The sequence below is a fragment of the Canis lupus genome, chromosome 9, assembly GCF_048164855.1.
Source record: "Canis lupus baileyi chromosome 9, mCanLup2.hap1, whole genome shotgun sequence".
NCBI classification, from domain to species: domain Eukaryota; kingdom Metazoa; phylum Chordata; class Mammalia; order Carnivora; family Canidae; genus Canis; species Canis lupus.
The window spans coordinates 11714318-11735783 of NC_132846.1; the positions used below are offsets into that span (position 1 = coordinate 11714318).

The following is a 21466-nucleotide window of genomic DNA, read 5'->3' on the forward strand; positions in this document are numbered from 1 at the left end:
GATATTTTAAAAATTTCCTCCCCTTTCACTCTGCAGAAGTCTTTATTACTCAAATACCTGAGCAGCTCCTGATGACAGACCTCCAGAATTCTAGTCCCAATCATCATTTTTGGTCCCCTAATGACATTCCACACTGGGACATGAAATAGATCTACTTTCATTACTATAGCTCCTGGACTGAATATAAAACCACAACATAATTAAATGTGCAAAAAGTTATTCTGAAAAACATAAAAGGTTCTATCACTTTCTGGTAATACTAACATCATCAATTAAGTAGGAAATTAGTGTCTCAACATTCCAAATCACATTTGTCTGTTTCTCACTAATACTAATAACTAATTTTAGAGATTCTTCTCTGCTATCCTGAGATACAGTATAATCATTCAACATATGATCTTTTAACTGTTTAGCCCCACATAATTCATCAGGTCTAGAATCCATTTCTTGCAACATTCCTATTAAAACAAACAAAAAACAAAACAAAAAAAAACTCCCAAATACACAAGCATGAAATGGCAGAGCTCCAGGCCAATAATCTCAAATTATCAGAAGTTAAATACCAAGCATCATTAGCTTCCCTTAAAATGTCAAATCTATGGCAGTAAGTCTTAATTCACAAATCTAGTTCTAACTTCTCTCCTAAGAACGATCCTGTATCTTCTAAATTTAATATGTCTTAAAGCAAAGAATTCTTTCATCCAAACAAATCTACTCACAAAACTTCAGTCACAAAACTTCTGACACTTCCTTAGGATTTCTTCTTTGCCAACATATATTTGCAGCTTCGCACATTTAACCAATTTCACTTTGCCTCATGCCTCTACTACTACCTCTCCTCACTGACCAAAATTAATTCTCTCCTTCCATAATGGAGGAAAATAAATGATGTCACCTGTTTTCCCTTTTCTGGCACCTTAAGCACCTTTGATTTGGGTAATCATTACTGTGAGCCTCTATGAAATGGGGAAGAAAAAGCTATTTTTAAAAAATGTAGACTCTGGAAGCAAACTGCATGCAGCATGTGAATCCATCAACCCCATAATTTCTCTCTGCTGTGTAACAATGAACAAATTAGAAACTTCTCTTAAGCCTTTTATTTCAAGTGTAAAATGGAAATAATACCTTATCTACCTTATAGTTATAGAAGAACAAACATGTTACTTTATGTAAATCAAACAGAATGATGTCTCCACTTGAAGTAAGCAAGACACCACTAGAAATTAAATTCTAAGAGGACCATTTTGTTTTGTTCACGAAGCACTGAAAATTCTGCCAAGGATATGGCAGACACTCAATAAATTGTACTGAATGAATGAGCCCACAATGATTTCAGGATCTTCAGTCTCCAACTCCCCCATATCCTTAACTTGTACACCTCCCAAACTCACTATCACTAAGCTAAGTTCCTCAGAGGCACAGTATATGCAACTCAAATGTCTATCTCTACCACAATTTTAAAAATCATGAACCCTTAATATCTCTCTACAACAAACATTAGAAAGTGAAATTATAAATTATTTAAAGTCAAAGATCTCCTAGGTAATGCAATTTACATAATCTTTCTAAACCAATTTTACAAACCCCCACTCAAATATTGTAAATAGTTTTCACAGTACACAGCATAAACAGAAATCCATTATTCTTAGCCTGGCTCTGAAAAGTCCCTAATAGTTTCTCTTCTCCAAACTTACCTCTTCAGCTTTACCTATAAGAAACTTCTATTCCAGCCCAAGTTCCTATCACCATGCTGCCTCTGTTCAAAATAGGCCCTTATCTGGAATTTCCTACTACCTTCTTCACTTAAAAAAACAACACAAAACTTACCATTTCTTCAAAGCAAAGATCAAACCCTCACTATGAAGACTCCTTTATCTAGCATGGCTCATCTTACTGCATGTATGAATGTACACATGTGCATACACACAGAGACACACGTTCTATTTTCCTCAAACAAGTGCCATGCAGAATACAAAACCTAAAAATATTTTTTGTTCAAATCTAAGAATTCATTGAATCTATCCAGAGTATTAATTTCTATGTTTCAGATGAAAATAATTCAATAAACATACCAGTCATTTGATAGAATATTCCATTAAAAATTTAGCTGTAAACAACAGAAAATATTCTAGTTTACCACATTTAAATGAGTTACCAATTTTCAGGGAAAAAAATTCTCTGGAAACAGTATACCTGAATGCAATTTACAGTTTAATTTCACACAATGTTGTGCGTAGTGAAACAGGATTTAGAAAGAATTTTTCTATTGTTAAGAGTCTATTGCTGGGGCACCTGGGTGGCTCAATGGTTGTTGAGGGTCTGCCTTTGGGCTCAGGTCATGATCCCGGAATCCTGGGATCAAGTCCCACATCAAGCTCCCTGCAGGGAAGTCTGCTTCTCCCTCTGCCTATGTCTCGGCCTCTCTCTGTGTCTCTCATGAATAAATTTTGCTGTTAATATAGCTACTAAAATTTCTGACCTTCCTGCTACAAACGTAAATGTAAATCTTCAATAGTTAACCTTAAAAGAATCTCAGAAATACAGTAAAGGAAATTATCTGAAAAAAAAATTTTTTTAAATGATTCTCAACTTGTTCTACTGAATTACAAGGAATCTGTCCATTAAAGTGTTATTTGAACACAGGGATTTATTTTAAGACTCTAGAGATTAATAATTATAACCACATCCTATATAACCTTCAAAGAGAAATCTGTAGAGGGGCACCTGGCAGGCTCAGTCGACAGAGCATCTTATTCTTGATTTTAGGATCATGGAGCCTACTTGAATGAATCAATGAATGAATGACATTTCAAAAAGATCTATAGTTTTGATTTGTCTTGCTTGATAATCTGTTGCCCTGCAATAATGTTGCAATTAACTTCTAAATTTCTTACTTGGAAGTCCTTTAATACCCGTTTTAGCTTCTTAAAGAAGCCTAACTGAGCACAAACAGTATTTTATGTGGTATTCTACTAACAGATGAAACAGAGGTCATTAAAGAAACCACCCTACGGCCAAATTAAAATTTAATTTGACTTCTATATAACTGGTAAGTTTCCTCACAGAAGAACTAGAGGGAGAATAACAGTAAACAATTTCCAGATTTCATCATTTCATCTCCTGAGGAATAATTCTAAGAGTATATCTCTGAAATGCCAAACTCCAGGCCTTTCACAACAGAATATAAAAGAAAAAATTTCAAATGGATGGGTTTATATTTAACATGACATGGAGAAAATGTAATTGGTATTACAAAGTATTATATACACCTAAGGGGCAGAATTTAACATGGAAGTGTACCACATTAAGTAAAGCAGAAATCGGAGTTAAAATGGTGTACCTGGCAATTTTTAAGGCAAAAAGTTAGTATGTTTTACATAAAAAGAATAGCATTTTTGATCATCTTAAGTTTACAATATTATTAACTAAAAAGAAAGACAACCAACTTACCCGTTTTATTGTCAAAAAATTTGATGTGTCTATCTTCATGAGCAGTTATTGTAACAGGAAGTGTGGGATGACTTACTACTCTGTTAATGTGTTTATTGGATTGTAAACCTGAAAAATAAAGGAAAATAATGCACTAAAATTCAAATCTTCAGTTAAAATTTAGATGATGGCCTTTCTAGGCTTACCAAAAAATAAGAATCATTAAAATATTAACGCATTTGTGTAAAATAAAAATCTGGGAGATATAGTTTCTTAAAACATACATGTAAGCTATCATGTCCTATAATGATGGACATTATTATGGAGTACTAAGCTCAAATTTAAGAAAAATTAGAAATATTTTAATGCGGAATGTCAGTATAAGTGGTTTAGAATCTTAAAGATCCACAGTAATTATTACTTTAAATAAACAGCCCATGCAAAAGACATGAACAGAAAATTCAGAGGAAGACACAGACATGACCAACAAGCACATGAGAAAATGCTCCGCATCACTGGCCATCAGGGAAATACAAATCAAAACCACAATGAGATACCACCTCACACCAGTGAGAATGGGGAAAATTAACAAGGCAAAAACCACAAATGTTGGAGAGGATGTAGAGAACCCTCTTGCACTGTTGGTGGGAATGTGAACTGGTATAGCCACTCTGGAAAACTGTGTGGAGGTTCCTCAAAGAGTTAAAAATAGATCTGCCCTTTAAAAAAAAAAAAGAAAGAAAGAAAAAGAAAAAGACAAAAAAAAAAAAAAAAAAAAAAAAGGTTCTGCCCTATGACCCAGCAATTGCACTGCTGGGGATTTACTCCAAAGATACAGATGCAGTGAAATGCTGAGACACCTGCACCCCAATGTTTATAGCAGCAATGTCCACAATAGCCAAACTGTGGAAGGAGCGTCGATGTCCATTGAAAGATGAATGGATAAAGAAGATGTGGTATATGTAGGGGATCCCTGGGTGGCTCAGCAGCTTAGTGCCTGCCTTTGGCCCAGGGCGCGATCCTGGAGTCCCAGGATCGAGTCCCGCGTCAGGCCCCTGGCATGGAGCCTGCTTCTCCCTCTGCCTGTGTCTCTGCCTCTTTTTCTCTCTCTCTATCATGAATAAATAAATAAATAAATCTTAAAAAAAAAAAAGAAGAAGAAGAAGATGTGGTATACGCATACAATGGAATATTACTCAGCCATTAGAAATGACAAATACCCACTATTTGCTTCGACGTGGAGGGACCTGGAGGGTATTATGCTGAGTGAAATAAGTCAATCAGAAAAAGACAAACATTATATGGTCTCATTCATTTGGGGAATATAAAAATTAGTGAAAGGGAATAAAGGGAAAGGAGAGAAAATGAGTGAAAAATATCAGTGAGGGTGACAAAACATGAGAGACACCTAACTCTGGGAAATGAACAAAGGGTAGTGGAAGGGGAAGTGGGCGGGGGTTTGGGGTGACTGGGTGATGGGAAATGAGGAGGGCACTTGGCGGGATGAGCACTTGGGTGTTATGCTATATGTTGGCAAATTGGAACTCCAATGAAAAAAATTAAAAATAAGTAAAATAATAAAAAATAAACAGCCCATGAATGAATAATAAGCATTTAATGAAAAAATTCACAAGAAAAATCACGTTTGCAAGGAACCACTCCCATCCAACCCACACTCAGAGAAAAACCACAAAGAACAGCAATACATGTTCTTAGGGACGAGACCTTTCTTTGCTACCAAGCTCTTAATTTCTTATTAGAGATGGGGGAAAAACAGAGAGGGATCAAAACTAATGAGAAAATAACATTATTAGATTTTAACTATCAGTCATTCCACATATATTTAAGAATTCTTAACTGAACTTAGACACACTACCCATGTAAGAAGGAGAAAGGGGCTAGAGTTGAAAAAATGCTGGGAAACACACTTCTTTAACTATAATTTGGTTTGAGATTTGACCATGAAACAATTTAAATGGTTTAAATAATTATAAAATGTTTTTTAAAGATTTTTATTTATTCATTCATGAGAGACAGAGAGAGAAAAAGAGAGAGAGACAGAGAGACAGAGACACAGGCAGAGGGAGAAACAGGCCCCATGCAGGGAGCCTGATGTGGGACTTAATTCTGGGTCTCCAGGGTCAGGCCCTGGGCTGAAGGCGGTGCTAAACTGCTGAGCCACCTGGGCTGCCATAAAATGATTTTTTAAAAGCAACTCCCCCCAAAAAAAACCCCCAAAAGTAAAATTAGACAAATGAATGTTAACTAGATATCCAACTGGGGTATAAGCAGACAAACAAAATGAATAATTTCAAGTGACTTTATTTTTTAAAAGATTTTATTTATATGACACAAAGAGAGAGCAAGCACAAGCAGGGGGAGAGGGAGAAGCAGGCTCCCTGCTCAGCAGGGAGTCCAACAAAAGGCTCAATTCCAACCAAGCCACACAGATGCCCCTTCAGTTGACTTTAAAGCACAGTAATTAGACTGTATCATCTCTAGTGGAATACATTGTGAATATGAAACTATTATCAGTAATCAAACTATTGGTGGTGGTGTTGGTTTTGTTATTCTGAGATGATTGTATCTGTACTGTGGAATAAATCAAGTAAGAGATGATGATGATTTTGCTGAGAATCAAGAGTTTCAGCATGATTAAGATGAGGTAAAAAGCAACGAGATAAATCTGAATTTTAACGGGAAATATTTGTATGAAATTATCAGTGTTTTTCTTTTCTTTTTTTAAAATGCATTTCTAGCTCTGTCCACTGAAAAAGCCTAAACCAATGAGCAACTCAAGAGCCATAAAAGCCATGAGGACCAATCCAAAAGCCTAAGTATACCTATATTGCAGTCTCTAAATGCCATTTTTCCACTCAAAGAAACCATGGCTTCTTAGAGAGATGCATGCTTTCAGTCTGGGGCACAAAATGAACAAGATGAACCCAAAACATCTTGCTACATCAGAAAGTAAGAAAGCTATTAATGACTACCAGAGTCATGTCAAAAGGGTTCAAGAGCCAACCTGAATACGCTCCCACTAGCCAAACATGAAACAATCTGAGGAATGATAAAGATAATATCTGCAATAGACTAAAACACATCTGATACATTTATATCTGAGATTAGGGATTATAATGGTAATAAAAACAACACCCAAAAGGCTCAATGAACATCTCTGGGTAAGGCTAGGAAACCACCTCATTTTGAAAACTGATAAAGTGGGGGAGGGTTCAATATTAATCTTTCTCTTCACTTATAATCACTAACTCCAGGGTAACCAGATTATTGATGAACAGTGTTCCTTTTTATAGAAATATTCTAGCTATTAAGTGGAGAAGGAATGAAAGAATTAGAAAATCATTTTTCAACAGAATTAATGGATGTGGGTAATGATCATCAAGACTTTACATAAGAAAACGATAAACCAAAAAAAAAAAAAAAAAAAGAAAACGATACACCAGACAATATTTACTCCTGATAAAAGCTCACAAGTTACTATAATGTAGTTTTGCCAAAAACTTTTAAAAACTTTATAATGAAGACAAAAACATTAAACCCAAATATGAATAAGTCTCTAGATCTATAACTTGTTTACAGGAAATAAAAAGAAAAGAGAAAGCACATTAAAATGATACCACAAGGATGCAACCAGCAACCAGGCTTATATTATTTTCTCTACTTTCACATGTATTTTCATTAAACCTTTTGAAAAGATAGATTTTATTTATTTATTTATTTATTTATTTATTTATTTATTTATTTATTTATTTAGAGAGCGCGTGTGCACGCATAAGTGGGTGGAGAGAAAGAAGAAAGGGAGAAACAGACTCCCCACTGAGCAGAGAGCCCTACTCAGGGCTCAATCTCAAGTCTCTGGGATCATGACCTGAAAGGCAGATGCTTAACCGACTGAGCCACCCAGGCGCCCCTGTATTTCCACTAAAACTTTAAAATTATTTCCTCTACTTTCACATTTATATTGCCCTACTCTCTATGATCCCCTAAACTCTCCAAGCTTTTAAGCATAATTTGAGAAAACTGCAAAAATAATGTAAAGGAATACAACTATAACACAGTTGAAGTTGTTTCATAAATTCATCATAAATTCAAATAGTCAAAATGTAAAACTTAAAAGATCACCCTCTATTGTGTAATAATCCTTTTTAAGTTTCAAGGAAACCTATGAAAACTTACCAGAATCTATCTGTGATGAAAGCATCACCAATGATTGTGATGTTTCTAAGTCATAAATTACTGTACTACCAGTGTTGAAAGAGGTCACCATATGAGCTGGATCACAGCCTATAAAGTCAACCGATGTAGGTATTCCATGCTCTGAAAAGAAGCCCGAAGAGATTCAATATAAAAACAATTTAGAAATCCCTGTTTGCTAATAAGAAAAAGGAACTCAAGTGTTTTTGAAATAATGTTCATAATGAAAAAGAGAGCAATTATGTTAGGGTAGTGAGATATAATAGGCAACTTCCGTTCAATTATTTTTAGTTGTTATAATATTCTATTTAATAGTAGAAGGAAATATAGTTGGAGATCTCAAAGTACTAAGGAGATATGTACAAAAGTCATTTGTTCTTTTATGCATTTTCTTCTAAGAAAAAAAAATCTAGGTGAGTCTTCTGGCTGACTTGCCATATTTATTTTTTACTGTAAAATGATAAATTAGCATTTTCACATCACTTTCTTGGGAGATTGCACTGGTTTGAGACTTATAGCCATATCGAGTAGCTCACACAAGTTGAATTTTTAGATCTCTGAAAATAAAGCTTGGAGTCTGGAATCTACCGATGCAGTACTATCCTACCATGTCCTGAGCAGCAATTTGTCTTCAATAGATTAAATTCAATTAGCCAGATCATGCACAACGAGGTGAAATCCAAAGTGTCAAACGATTAATTATCAAGATGAAGTAAAGGCAACAAATATTTAAATAAATTTTTACCTCAAAAGTTTGAGTAATTGAAAAATTAGCATTATCACTAAGGTATCTAAGAGATCTTACAAAAAGTAAACACATACTATTTATCTAAAATGCTTTAAGACAAAACATAATTTCTAATAAAAAGAAAAGGTCTGGTTTTTAAAAATAACTTAAAAATGACTCAGAAAACCTAATGCCAGCACATAAACATATATAAATAAAAGTTATCACAAAGCAAACTGCTTAAAGCTTTCTTTAACAGGAAAAGATTTGAAATTCTACATGTAACTCAGTTTGTACTTCCTACTTAGGGGTGCTGATTCAATGATTATAAGGCTAGACTTCTCATTCAGTGTGCTCATATGTATTAGGTATGCTTAAGACTGTGATCCCTTCAGTCTTTGAGTGCAGCCACCCAGAGCAAGTGGAGAGCCTCATGTTATTCCTATGAGCAGCCTCATTTGTCTACTTCACGATTACAAAGCTTTATTTTTTAAATAGGACATGTCCTGGAAAAAGTCAAATAGCACTGAGCTATACGATACACTTGCTTATAAGAAATGCTAAGAGTAAAAAGATTATCATGACAAGCTTTATGAAATTCTTTCAACGTGTCTCTTGGAGTAGCAAAGAAACAGTAATCATCTGCTTTGTCCTTTCTATCTTCCAAATTCTAAAAAAATTAGCGTTTTTTTTTTTTTATAGGGCAAAATTTACTTACCCTTGTCTCCATTGTAAGTGCAAATACATGGCAATTTTTCTTGTGGATTCCATAACCTAACAGTGCCATCTGCTGAACAAGACAGTAATTGATTTTTTATGCCACTATAAGCAAGACCCCAGACAGCATCTGTATGTGCAACTAAAGTGCCAGCTAGAACATTTGGCTCTGGGAAGAAACAACAAACAAACACAAATTAGCTAAAAGAAGTTGGAAAAAAATGTTTTGGATAAAGATAACTCACCATATAATTAAGTATAAAGACTACCCATAATGGTCATAAGAAGAACTGAAGTGGTCATCTTTAAATTGTGGAATTATGGGTTATTTTTTATCCCCACCATAATTCTTTCCTGTATTCTTGGAATTTTCTATAAAGAACATACACTTTCAAGAAACAGCTTTAATGAAATATAATTCCCGTATCACATAATTCACCAATTTAAAGTGTATAATTCGAGGGGGCACCTGGGTGGCTCAGCTGCCCAATGCCTAGCTTTGGCTCAGGTCATGATCTCAGGGACCTGGAATCAAGCCCCATGTTGGGCTCCACAGCAGGGAGTCTGCTTGTCCTTCTCCTTGTGCCCCTGTCTGCCCCCACTCTTGCTCGCCCTCTTTCTCTCTCAAACAAATAAAATCTTAAAAAAAAGAAAGTGTACAATTCAATGGCTTTTATTATACAATCGATTTGAGGACATTTCCATCACTTATTAGCCATTCCCACCCCCCACTGCCAATTCTTCCTGCTTTTCTGCAGCCCACATAACCACTAATCTACTTTGTTTCTCTAAGTTTGTCTATTCTGGACATTTCATACAACTGGCCTTTCGTGACTGGCATAATGTTTCCGAGGTTCATCCATGCTATAGCATGTCTCTCAGTACATGAGAGACATGCTATAACATTCTTTTTTTTTTTTTAAAGAATTTCTTCTAAATGCCAAATAATATCCATTGAATAGATATACTACATTTTACGTATCCATTTACCGTTTGATGGACATGGTGGCTAATAATAACACTGTGCACCATCTGGCCTACAATCCTGTTTCTTTAGAAAATTCCGACTTCCCACAACTATTTCTTATTATCTCCAGAATTTTCAGTTTCCAACTTCCCTTCTTCAGAATGATTATCTCTGATTATCGATTTCACTGAGAAAATACAGCAATGAAATTAAGAACCCCTCTCCTGTCTTTCCTCCACTCAATCTACTTACTAGTGTCTAGAGCCACCTTACTCCTTGCTTCCAGATAGAAGAACTGTCTACTTTCTTCTCAAATGATAATTCTATCAGGTAAATTCTGGATTCCATTCAACCTACTAACTTGCTTTCATGTTTATAGTTTCCCTACTATACAATAATTCTCCTTCTCCTTAGGATCATTACCACAGCAAACAAATATGCTCTAGAATCTACTGACTCAAATAAAAACCTTGTATCACCCTTCCAACAGATAGCAGAAGAGCATATTGAGTAAAATGCTTTTTTACCTTTCATTCACTCTCTAAATCAGTGTAACATGGTTTCTCATAGCATCACTACACCAAAATAACTTTTTTTCCACCAAAATAACTCTTGCTAAAATCACCAATGACAAACTTTCTTCTAACAAGTTTAATAAAATTTTTCTTTTCTTAGATTATTTATTTGAGAGAGTGAGAAAACAAAAGAGTAAGCATAGAGGAAGAGGGAGAGGCAGACTCCCTGCTGAGGAGAACCTGTTATGGGGCTCCTTCTCAGGACCCTGTGATCATGACCTGAGCCAAAGGCAGACACTTAACCGACTGAACCACTCAGGTTCCCCAAATTTTTCTTTCTTTGAACATTTCTTTTCTTGGTTATTCTCATCACATTGCTTTTCATCCAGAGTGTGCCTTGAAAAGTTGCCCACAGGTCCCTTCACCCTCTGCTCTGATCTTAGTCCCAGCATCCAACCTCTCGCTAAGACCCAGGTGACCTATTTGTCATATAAAAAAAAAAAAGGAACTTTGCTATCTATCCTCATATTAGACCTCTTAGCAAAATATGAAAGTGCAGATTGCTACCTTGTTCTCAAAATGTTTTTTTCTTTTGGCATGCTTCCATGATCCCACATTTTCCTGTACCTCCTCCTTCCTCACAGGCCACTCGTTCTCAGTTTTCTTTTTTTATAAGATTTTATTTACTTATTCATGAGAGACACACAGAGAGAGAGAGAGAGAGAGAGAGGCAGAGACACAGGCAGAGGAAGAAGCAGGCTCCACGCAAGGAGTCTGATAGGGAACTCGATCCCGGGACTTCAGGATTATGCCCTGGGCCGAAGGCAGGTGCTCAACCGCTGAGCCACCTTGGTCTCTCTCCTTCTCAGTTTTCTTTGCTGGCTCTCCTGCTCTAGTCACTCTCCCAATGTCAGAGTTCCTCCGTACTTGCCTTCCCTTTGTGCCCTGCACAACATAACTTCCCCTGTGTTATACAATCCATTCTCCTATCTTGATTATTAACTACTTGATAGTAGTAACCTGAACATGACTGAAATCTAAAGCCATCATCTTTAATCTTTTCACACCTGTTCTGCCCCCATTTCAATATGCTACCATTATATACCAACTGCTCATGTCAAAAAAATTCAGAAGTGGTGATAAAAATGTCCTGAATTAGTGGTGATGGATGCACAGTCCTGTGAATATAATAAAAACTACTGAACTGTATACATAAAAAAGGTGAATTTTGTCATGTGAATTATATCTTAATAAAGCTGTTTTACAAAGTAACAAAATTAAGAATCACTTACCCATCACTTTGTCCACTCAATCACTATCCACTTTATCACCAGATTCTGCCTATCCTATCTACTTCCCAGTGCATCCCAAATCCGTTTCTCTCCCAACCACTCTGCTACCAACTGCTTCACTGTCCTCATGACCATGGAAACATCACCTTTCACCTAGTCTACTAGACCCTTACACTACAACTTTACATTATAACATTATATTTGTATTCTTTTCTTCACTTTTCCCACCCCAATCTATTCTCCTTATAATAACCAGAGTCACCTTTTAAAATCCACCTTTACTGGTCACTTCCTGGCTTAAAATTCTTTATTAAAAGCTTCTTTTTTTTTTTTTAAATAATTTACTTATTTATTTATCTATTTATTTATCTGAGAGAAAGAGAGAGAGAGTGAGCGAGCGAGCAGGAGGAACAGAGGGAAAAAGAATCTCAAGCAGACTCTGTGCTTAGTGCAGAGATTGTCCCAGGCTCAGTCCCACGACACTGAGATCATAAACTGAGCCAAAACCAAGAGTCAGACACTCAAATGACTGAGCCACCAGGAACCCCTGAAGGTTTCCTTTCATCCTTTAGATTTTGTCTTAAATGTCACTGTTTTGGACTATATCTAAAGAGACTCTCTTTCATATTACTTTTATCTTCATACTGTTTATTACAATTTCTAACCACAGACTCCACTCCCTAGCTTTTTTAAATGTCTGTCTTTTCCATTAGACTGATTCTTATTTCCTGATGTACAGCCTAACACTATACTTGACAAATTTAGGCACCAAGTATGTCTTAAATAAAAAGACCAAAGAGCTCTTGAATTTATGTAAATGAACCATTAAGTAGACCACTGTTTATTCAACCATTCTATTTGTTTCTACTCTTTTCTGCTAAATATTTTAAGCTTAAAAAATTGTTCCTTGTATTAAATTTTATTCTCCTCTTTAAATAGTACTAAAATTAATTAATGTTCTAATTAATATCATTTGTTATTTTTGGACACAAAGTACCAATTCACAGGCTTAAATATTCCATGCCACAATACTGCTTAATTTTTATCTTTAATAAAGCAAATTAATAATAAATGAAAAACTAAGCAAGGAGACTAATACATTTTTAAACAACCTTATAATAATATTTTGTTAGCTCCATTCACTTAAAAAAGTATTTTAAACCTTTCACTTACCATATGTATCATATGGATCCACATTAGGGCTAGGCATATTCCACCACTGGATGGTTGCATCAATACCACCACTAAAACACTGTTCTCCATTAGAACTAATAGCTAATGACAAAACAGGACCACTATTACAGGAAAAGAGGGAAAAAATTACTTATAAAGCCTATGAAGAAACTCATTATCTGTATCTCCCCAACCTCTAAATTTATGTTGTTATCTAAAAACTGTTTAAAATAAAAATAACAAACATGTAAATTTGAACAGCACTGATTATACTCTCACTAATACAATTACTAATCAAATGAAGTATTACTCAACTAATGTCTTTTCTAATATAAACAAATATGAGAAAATTATAAGGTCTGAGGATTAATAATAATTAACAATAACTATAGTTGTTAATTTAAGTATAGATTCAATAAAACTTACATGTGGGCCCTAAATGTGTAGATAGGCTCTACATCTAAAGAGGCACTCCTAAAAGAGGAGAAAAGAAAGGTGGGGGAGGAAAAGGTAATTACATAACTGTAAATCACTGGCTGACATTCAAGAATCATTAAGTAAGATCAAATGAATGCATGCAAAAAATAGAACCATAAATAATAATAATTATGAGTAAATTTGGAAGGAAAAAAAGACAGGCTAGTATGAAAATACTTGCTTTTTGGCAGGAACTGTTTTTTGCAAGTTCCAAAGTTTCAGAGTATGGTCCTCAGAGGCAGTAACCAGCACAGGTTCTACAGGATGAAAAGCTAATGCCCGTACTCCATCGAAATGGCTACGTAGTGTATACTTGGGGTTCCATGTCTTTCGAAAGGCATCTTTATTGGCAGGCAACTAAAAAGAAAGAGTGCAATATTTAGTGGTAAAAGTAGTAAACTGATAGGCATGTGGAGTTTTGTGTGTTTTGGTGTGTTTAAAATATATATATTTAACTGCTTTGCTAAAATGTCCAGTGGAAATTTAATGTACCTTAAAAACTTTATAACAGATCTTTATCATTTAATAAATGATACTAAGAAGAATAACTTCAAATTAGCTTTCAAATACCTAGATCAAATGAAGAGTTCCTTAAACTGTTTTACCTAATCATCAGGCTAAACCCAAAGGTCCTATTAAACGTTAGATGAGAGCAACAAAAACTACCATGCTGCAATGCTTTACATGAAAACAGTAAGATTATATAAATGACTACCAAAAATCCAAGAGAACATTATTAATACAGTTGTCATTTAGTAAATTAGCATGTGAAATTTTTAAAGGAAGCAAATTAAGGTACTTTCCAAAAGTCTGAACTAAAGACACTTTAAGAATATTGTCATCCTATTTTCATTATTATTGCTGATATTGGTAAGAGGTTAATCTTTTTACCTTCATTTCTCCATCTGTAAAGATAGGCTGTGAAACCACTTCTAAAGTAGTCAAAAGTCTACTAGAATTTAGTTGTTCATATGCTTTGAAAATATTAATGAGAATAATCCAGCCCACCAAGGCTGATGTCTCTAAAAAGCATGCTAATATAGGTATAACATAAGTATAAAACGTAGAAAAAAATGAATGTTATAAAAGGGGAAAATTTGCTGAAAAACAGTAAATTCATTTAGACAAAATCTAAACAAGTATAGTTAACTCTCAATTGAGTGTTCATTGTCTATAAAAAATTTAATCCAAGACTAGTTTCGCCTCCAAACACTACTCTTCCCATCCAATCTCCATTCTTTCCCCCATCCCTCAAATGAAGGACTAAGTGAGTATTCAGGAAATGGCAAGCTAACTTTAATATTACCCTTAAAATAATAAAAGTTCAAAAATAAAACATAATTTTTAAGAAGTATCCTGAAGGCAAGTGATTCAGGTTACCTATTTTTCTCTTGTTGACATCAAAATATGGCTTAATTTGAGTAGATAATTGAGAGTTGACTACTCAAGATAGATATTTATCAACCAATATTATAAGGTAATCAATCATCCCAAACTTCTAGCTAATCCACCACAATACCTAAGAAAAATTTAAACACCACAAAGTAGTTACAAAAGAAAAACTACATGTCACTTCAAATCAACATATTGACACACTTAAACTTATCTTTTCCATGCACCTTGACATTAATTCTGTTTTATAAGTGTTTCCAAAAAAAAATAAGGAGCCTTCTATTAAATCATTAAAAAATTAAAAATAAAACTGCACTTACATCATAACTATAGTCTGCATCATTTGTTACCGTCAAGTCTGCAAGGTCTCCAAGGCCCAGTACACTTAACAAAACATCATCAGAACCCATAATAAATGACTTGCCTCCTCCAGATGGAAACGTTATTGGTTCAGCTATAAAGAACAAAACCGCTTCTTAAATGCTGAAAAATCATACAGTACAAGACAATATTGTGGGGGAAATGTAAGCACTTAACAGTTACAATATTAATATAATTAATTTTTATTTTCCCACTTCCCTCCTATTTCTTCCAACTCAAGAAATCCTATTACTGAGTAGTAATAAACAAATGTTTATTTGCTTATTTACAAACTGCAACATAATCTTCCACAAATCAAATATGCACTAAATATATTATTCCAGCATGGGAGGGGGGAGCCACAAAAGACTTTGGTCTATTTAAAACACTTATCACTTTGGTACAATTAGAACTATAGTATTTTTTTAATATTACAGGTTAAGTCCTTTTGCTCTATATTGTATTTGCTTGTAAGTGCTAGGTATTCTAGGCCCTGATAAAATTAATGTAAACATTCCAATGTAAATGGTTTCCCAGTTTATTGAAATAAGCCTTAAATTGTTCAGATTACTCCAATAACAACAATGTTCTAGGAAAAGGGCAGTTCTACAACCAACAATGTCAGCTTCCTTCCTGGAAAAGGTTAATCCATGTAATGTTTAAAATGCTTTCCAGTTTTCACGCTCTATGATTTATTATTTTAACTTGCCTTTTATTTACCATGACACTTCTAAAATAACTACTCTACATTGACTATACAACTTTCAATTAAATTTTTCACTTTGGCCAATTAAAGTCAAACTCTGCCATAATCAGAACTATACTATTATATATTTTGCTGCAAGTTATAGTACAAGCAATAATTCTCAGTATTATCGCACATATGCTTTGAAAGCAAAATTTTAATCTGATGATAAAAGTAGTACACAAGTCATTGCAATACAAAACAACTCAACATACCAAAAACATTTGAAATTCATGAGCAAATTTAAAAGGGAAACATAAAAACTCAAGCTAATTAATTTTGAAAAGTTCCTACAAAAAAATGATATAAACCTAATATAGTACAAAAAGACATAACAGATGTAATAAAATGTGTCAGTCATCACTAATACTACTGAAAATAAGTAAATAAGTATGTAAGACACAAGTCAACTTCTCCTAAATGTATACTATTGCAAAAGGAAACTTCATCTTTATTTAAAATATCTTATTTTATTATTCATCAAAGTAAGCTATATAGTTTGACTCAGAGTCCTCAATGACACTGCTAAAATAAGTTGTGAGTCAGCAAGCAACCTAGAGTATCAGACAGAAAATATACACGTATATGCTAGTAGGATTTAATCTTTCAAGGATTATGTTTATTTAATCTAAATCTATAGAATTGATCCTTCCTACCAATATCTAGTAAGCAGTTATTGGTAATACCAGAAGCTAAAAAAACTGTAAAATAGTTTAAAGTTATGTTTAAGAATAATTACATAAAATTCATTAGGTAATATTTTCTCAAAGTATTTTTAGCCACTACAAGGACAAATTTTTCTTTTAATCTTATAATTTGTAAATCAAGTTAGAACAAACTGCCACAATTCCTCCCACTCACAATTACACATTAACACAGATCTTGATAAAAGCCCAATAAATTACTTTTAACACAATAACAAATTATTTTGCATTATCATATAGTGATTTGCAGAAATATTTTTTTTTTTAAATTTATGATAGTCACAGAGAGAGAGAGAGAGAGGCAGAGACACAGGCAGAGGGAGAAGCAGGCTCCATGCACCAGGAGCCCGACGTAGGATTCGATCCCGGGTCTCCAGGATCGCGCCCTGGGCCAAAGGCAGGCGCCAAACCGCTGCGCCACCCAGGGATCCCTGCAGAAATATTTCTGATCAGCTTTTGCTAAACTTAGGGGCATGTGAAGGGAAGTGCCTGTATAATATTAACTACTTTTAACCATTTCTAATTAAGTATATTACTACATTTCTCCATCTCTCCCTATATACATATACTTATTTATATATAGTAAGCTATACTGCTCACTCAGTATTTATTATATACCTATGTGAAAAAAGTATTTTATGCTGTATTTCTCCTTTCCATAATCACCCATCACTGGGGCATACAGTAATCACAGTAAATATTCAATTTATTTTTCCCTGTATTTTTGCAGAGAGAATTAATTTCTATTCCATAAATTAATTTTATTTATATTAACTACCTGCAGCAAATGACTGCATAAACATAAAAAAAATCATTAGTAGTTTTTTATAAAGAAAATTATGATATTTTTTATTGGATAAAACCTAAGAGATTTCATCAAGCAATTCAAGAATGCTATTACTGTATTATCATTTCTTTTTTTTTGAAATCTTAGGGTCTACAAAATGGGATCATAGAGCAAGGTTGTTTTTTTTACTTCTGTAACTAATGCTCCTCTTTCTTTTTATGGACACAACTAAGGAAACTTATAGTTCCCATATCAAACTAACCCTTCTTCAATTTTATGAAACCTAAAGAACACAGATGATTTCACTAATGTCAATGGTGATATGGTAATATCTTAAATCTTTATTAAAAATACTGGTTGATAGGACACCTGGGTGGCTCTGTGGTTGAACATCTGCCTTTGGCTCAGGGCGTGATCCCAGGATCGAGTCCCACATTGGGCTCCCTGCGAGAAGCCTGCTTCTCCCTCTGCCTATGCCTCTGCCTCTCTCTCTCTCCTTGTGTCTCTCATGAATAAATACATAAATCTTTAAAAAAATAGTTTGGTTAAAAACAGACTTTTCTTTATAAAATGTATAGAAACAAAGTTGGAAACTGCCCCTGAAATAAGAGATTGTGAACTCTAATGTTCCCTTCTTAGCTCTAGGTCAAAGCTGAATTTGTATCTTTTTAAGTAACAAACACTTACTGAAGATTTACCCTTTAAAAAGTATAATAAAGCTCATGTTCATTGGCCTCCTCCTCCTTCCATTATTAAGCAACAGTTAGATCACTGACTTAAATTTTTTCTTTAGAAAGTACACATACAAGGGTGCCTAGGTGGCTGGCAGTTGAGTGTCCAACTCTTGGTTTTTGCTCAAGTCACGATCTCATGGGTCCTGGGAGGGAGGCCCAGGTCGGGCTCCATGCTCAGCAGGGATCTGCTTTCCCTTTGTTCCTCCCCCCACTCGTACACTCTCTTCCCCCACAAAATAAGTATATCTTTAACAAATAAAAAGTTTAAAAAAATAAGTACACATAAACACTCTCAGAGCTCTAAACTGATTTTTGTGTAGTGTGGGCCCTCACTGGCTTTTTCCATAGGTCAACAGTTTAACGCATTTAAAAGGGTCTCTCTCTGTTTCTACTACTATGCTTTAATTTGTAAAATCTACAGTTTACATCTATGTTAACTACAAAAACTTTAGCAAGCTTTCTAAGTATTATTTGGTAAAACAGACCAAATGCTAAAGAAGCTAAGCCACTACTAAATGCCTAAAATAATGGAGTTGGTATGTGAATTTTAGAAAAAAAACCTCCTAAAGTAAAACAGGAAAATAGGTTAATTAATAGTGGAAAAGAGATCTAGAGGAATCAACAGACTATTTAACTATTCCTGTTGTTTTTCATGTTTAATATATTTTGTCTTGGTTTTATTATTTTAGTGATTTTTACTTCAAATTTTGGTACAGATTATGATGAATACATGCAGAGACGACTGTAAGGGAAAATTGCAAAAGTTAATTTAACCTTAACTGTCAAATGTGCTACTTGAAAACTCTTTAAAAAGAAAGTATTCAAAAACACTTAACTGAGGCATCAGAAAAATTCTCTTACATAGCAAAAGCAGAAATAATGAAATAGTCTATACATCAAATTCTTAGATACTGAATTATCTTATACATACTCCTATATTATAATAAGCCTTTGGTAAGAATTCAGTCTCAATACTTAGAACTATAATTATCTAGATCTAGAATTAGAAGTTATTCAAGTATATCTACACATCTTCAGCTAAAATCAATTTTGGTAAAAATGCCTAAGTAGTATTTTTATTTCCTACACATTTCTAGTTTAGGTACATTAGAAAATTATCAAGTAGTATATACTGGGAACCAAGTCAAGGAATAATTCTGTTCCTTCATTCTAAAATAATTAAGCCTTTGTTCCATATATTTTTTAGAAATTACATGTAAGGTTCGAAGTATAATGTCTGGCATCTAGCTGTCTATTTAGTGTTTAGTGGTAGTTATTATCAGCCACTAAATTCAAGCAGTATGACACAATGACTAAATAGTTTCCCATATGTACTAAAGTCTTTATTTATTTATTTATTTATTTATTTATTTGAGATTTTATGCACTTACTCATGAGAGAAACACACAGAGAGAGAGAGAGAGAGAGAGAGACAGGCAGAGGAAGAAGCAGGCTCCATGCAGGGAGCCCGACGTGGGACTTGATCCCATGACTCCAGAATCACACCCTGTGCCGAAGGCAGGCGCTAAACCACTGAGCCACCCAGGGATCCCCTAAAGTCCTTTTTAAAATTACTGTTTTCCTGCTATTAGATCTGTAAGCTAAAGTTAGATTTCAGAAAGGTACTCTGAATTGACCTATGGTAGAAACAATTCCACTTAACATTAAAAACAAAAATAAAATATGTAGACATAAAAGCCCCAAATTCCAAAATCCCTAAGACAATTATATCAAGAGCTTACCCAAACCTTCTCTCTAAAGATAAAAGGCTAATCTTTAGCATGTTAAAATAGCAAATTTACAATATTAAGGAGACATGATTTTGTAATTAATGTCTTCTGCAGTATAAGTAAACACAGTACCTAAATTTTGTACCTTCCTCTGCCCTTGCACCTTCATAATCAGTCATTTTAGCAGAGGCTGACCTAGACTGATTAGAAGGAGTGGGTGCCTGGGTGGCTCAGCTGGCTAAGCATCCACTCTTGATTTTGCTCAGGTTATGATCTCAGGGTTGTGAGATCGAGCCACACACAATATGGAACCCGCTTAAAATTCTCTCTCTCCCTTCATCTCTTCTCCCACACCTCATTTAAAAAAAAAAAAAAAAATCCTGAAGGGATGAGGAGCAATTTATCATCTCTCAGATAGCTATGATGTCACAGAGTTTTGTCCTGTTGACCCCTGTAAATTAATGCCAGCAGTAGAGGTTCATTCACCTGACTTGCTAACAGCCTTTAAAACTAATTTACTAACAAAACAGGCTATTTTTCAGAAGTTCTAATTATAAAAACTCAGATAAATATATCTTCAATTTTCCAAACCACCCCTCCAAAGATATCTTAAAAGATTTAAATACTTAATATATTCACAATTTCTGTGGAGAAATATATATTCACTACGTTTTATATCTATGTATAACATTGAGTCTTGTCACTAACCAAACTTTTGTAAGCTCACAGATACAAGTATCCTTAAAACAAAAGGAAATTCTGGTGCTTAAGATTAATGTTTAAGAATAAAACATTAACTTTTTCCAGTTTAATTCACTATCTTAAAAAGTAACAAGTACACATGATTTTTATATGAGAAGGGAGCAATTTGTTTCCCTATTTTTATGTGGATATTTTCTGCCACATTTACACAAATGTGTCATTAACAAAGCAATCCCAATTTTTCTTTTTCTTTCTTTTTTTTTTTACTTTTTCAAATTTGAAAAGCCTCATTTACCAATGAGTTCTCTGAGATTCTCATAATAGTCTAAAAAGTCAACACTGTCACAGGCCATAAATTTAAAGGCAGGATTTCAGCTGTTGCCTGGATAATTCAGGCCAAAATACACAAATCTCAAAAGCATCTGCAGTTAAGATCTCTTTAACTTTGAACTTCAGAAATGACAGAACTTCTCAGAAATGCTTTAAGTATCTCTATTTCTGTGTGGAAGTAGGAAATATGCCAAACAGCCTGAACTTTCTAAAATAATTATCATGGGGATTTATTTGAGGATTTGCTCCCTGACACTGTGTGACTGCAAACAAATTGTCCAAAAAATAAAAACTGTCTAACCATCAGTTAAATTCGACACGAAAGAAAAATGTTATCCTTACAAAATAGCTCTCTTTTGTAATTTTCCCACTTACAAATATCATCACCATTGATTTAGCTTCTATTCTTAAAATTCTGCAACTACATTTTAGCAATTCCTCTTCAACCTGTAGGGGCACCTGAAGGCTCT

At 34.2% G+C, this 21466-nt stretch overlaps 1 protein-coding gene across 7 annotated transcripts in view; it reads right to left on the reverse strand.

The window, feature by feature from the left end:
- STRN3 (striatin 3) overlaps nt 1-21466 on the reverse strand; it is a 112174-nt gene that overhangs the window by 3521 nt on the left and 87187 nt on the right. For all 7 annotated transcript variants that reach the window (XR_012036403.1, XM_072838141.1, XM_072838137.1 and 4 more), the window contains 7 exons: nt 15225-15358; nt 13694-13869; nt 13462-13509; nt 13036-13157; nt 9090-9257; nt 7627-7767; nt 3451-3558 (listed from right to left, as the gene is read on the reverse strand). Coding sequence is in view for 6 of the 7 variants with exons in the window: in XM_072838141.1 (XP_072694242.1) it covers nt 3451-3558; nt 7627-7767; nt 9090-9257; nt 13036-13157; nt 13462-13509; nt 13694-13869; nt 15225-15358 (897 nt within the window). In the remaining variant the exon portion in view is untranslated. The remainder of the gene's footprint in view (nt 1-3450; nt 3559-7626; nt 7768-9089; nt 9258-13035; nt 13158-13461; nt 13510-13693; nt 13870-15224; nt 15359-21466) is intronic.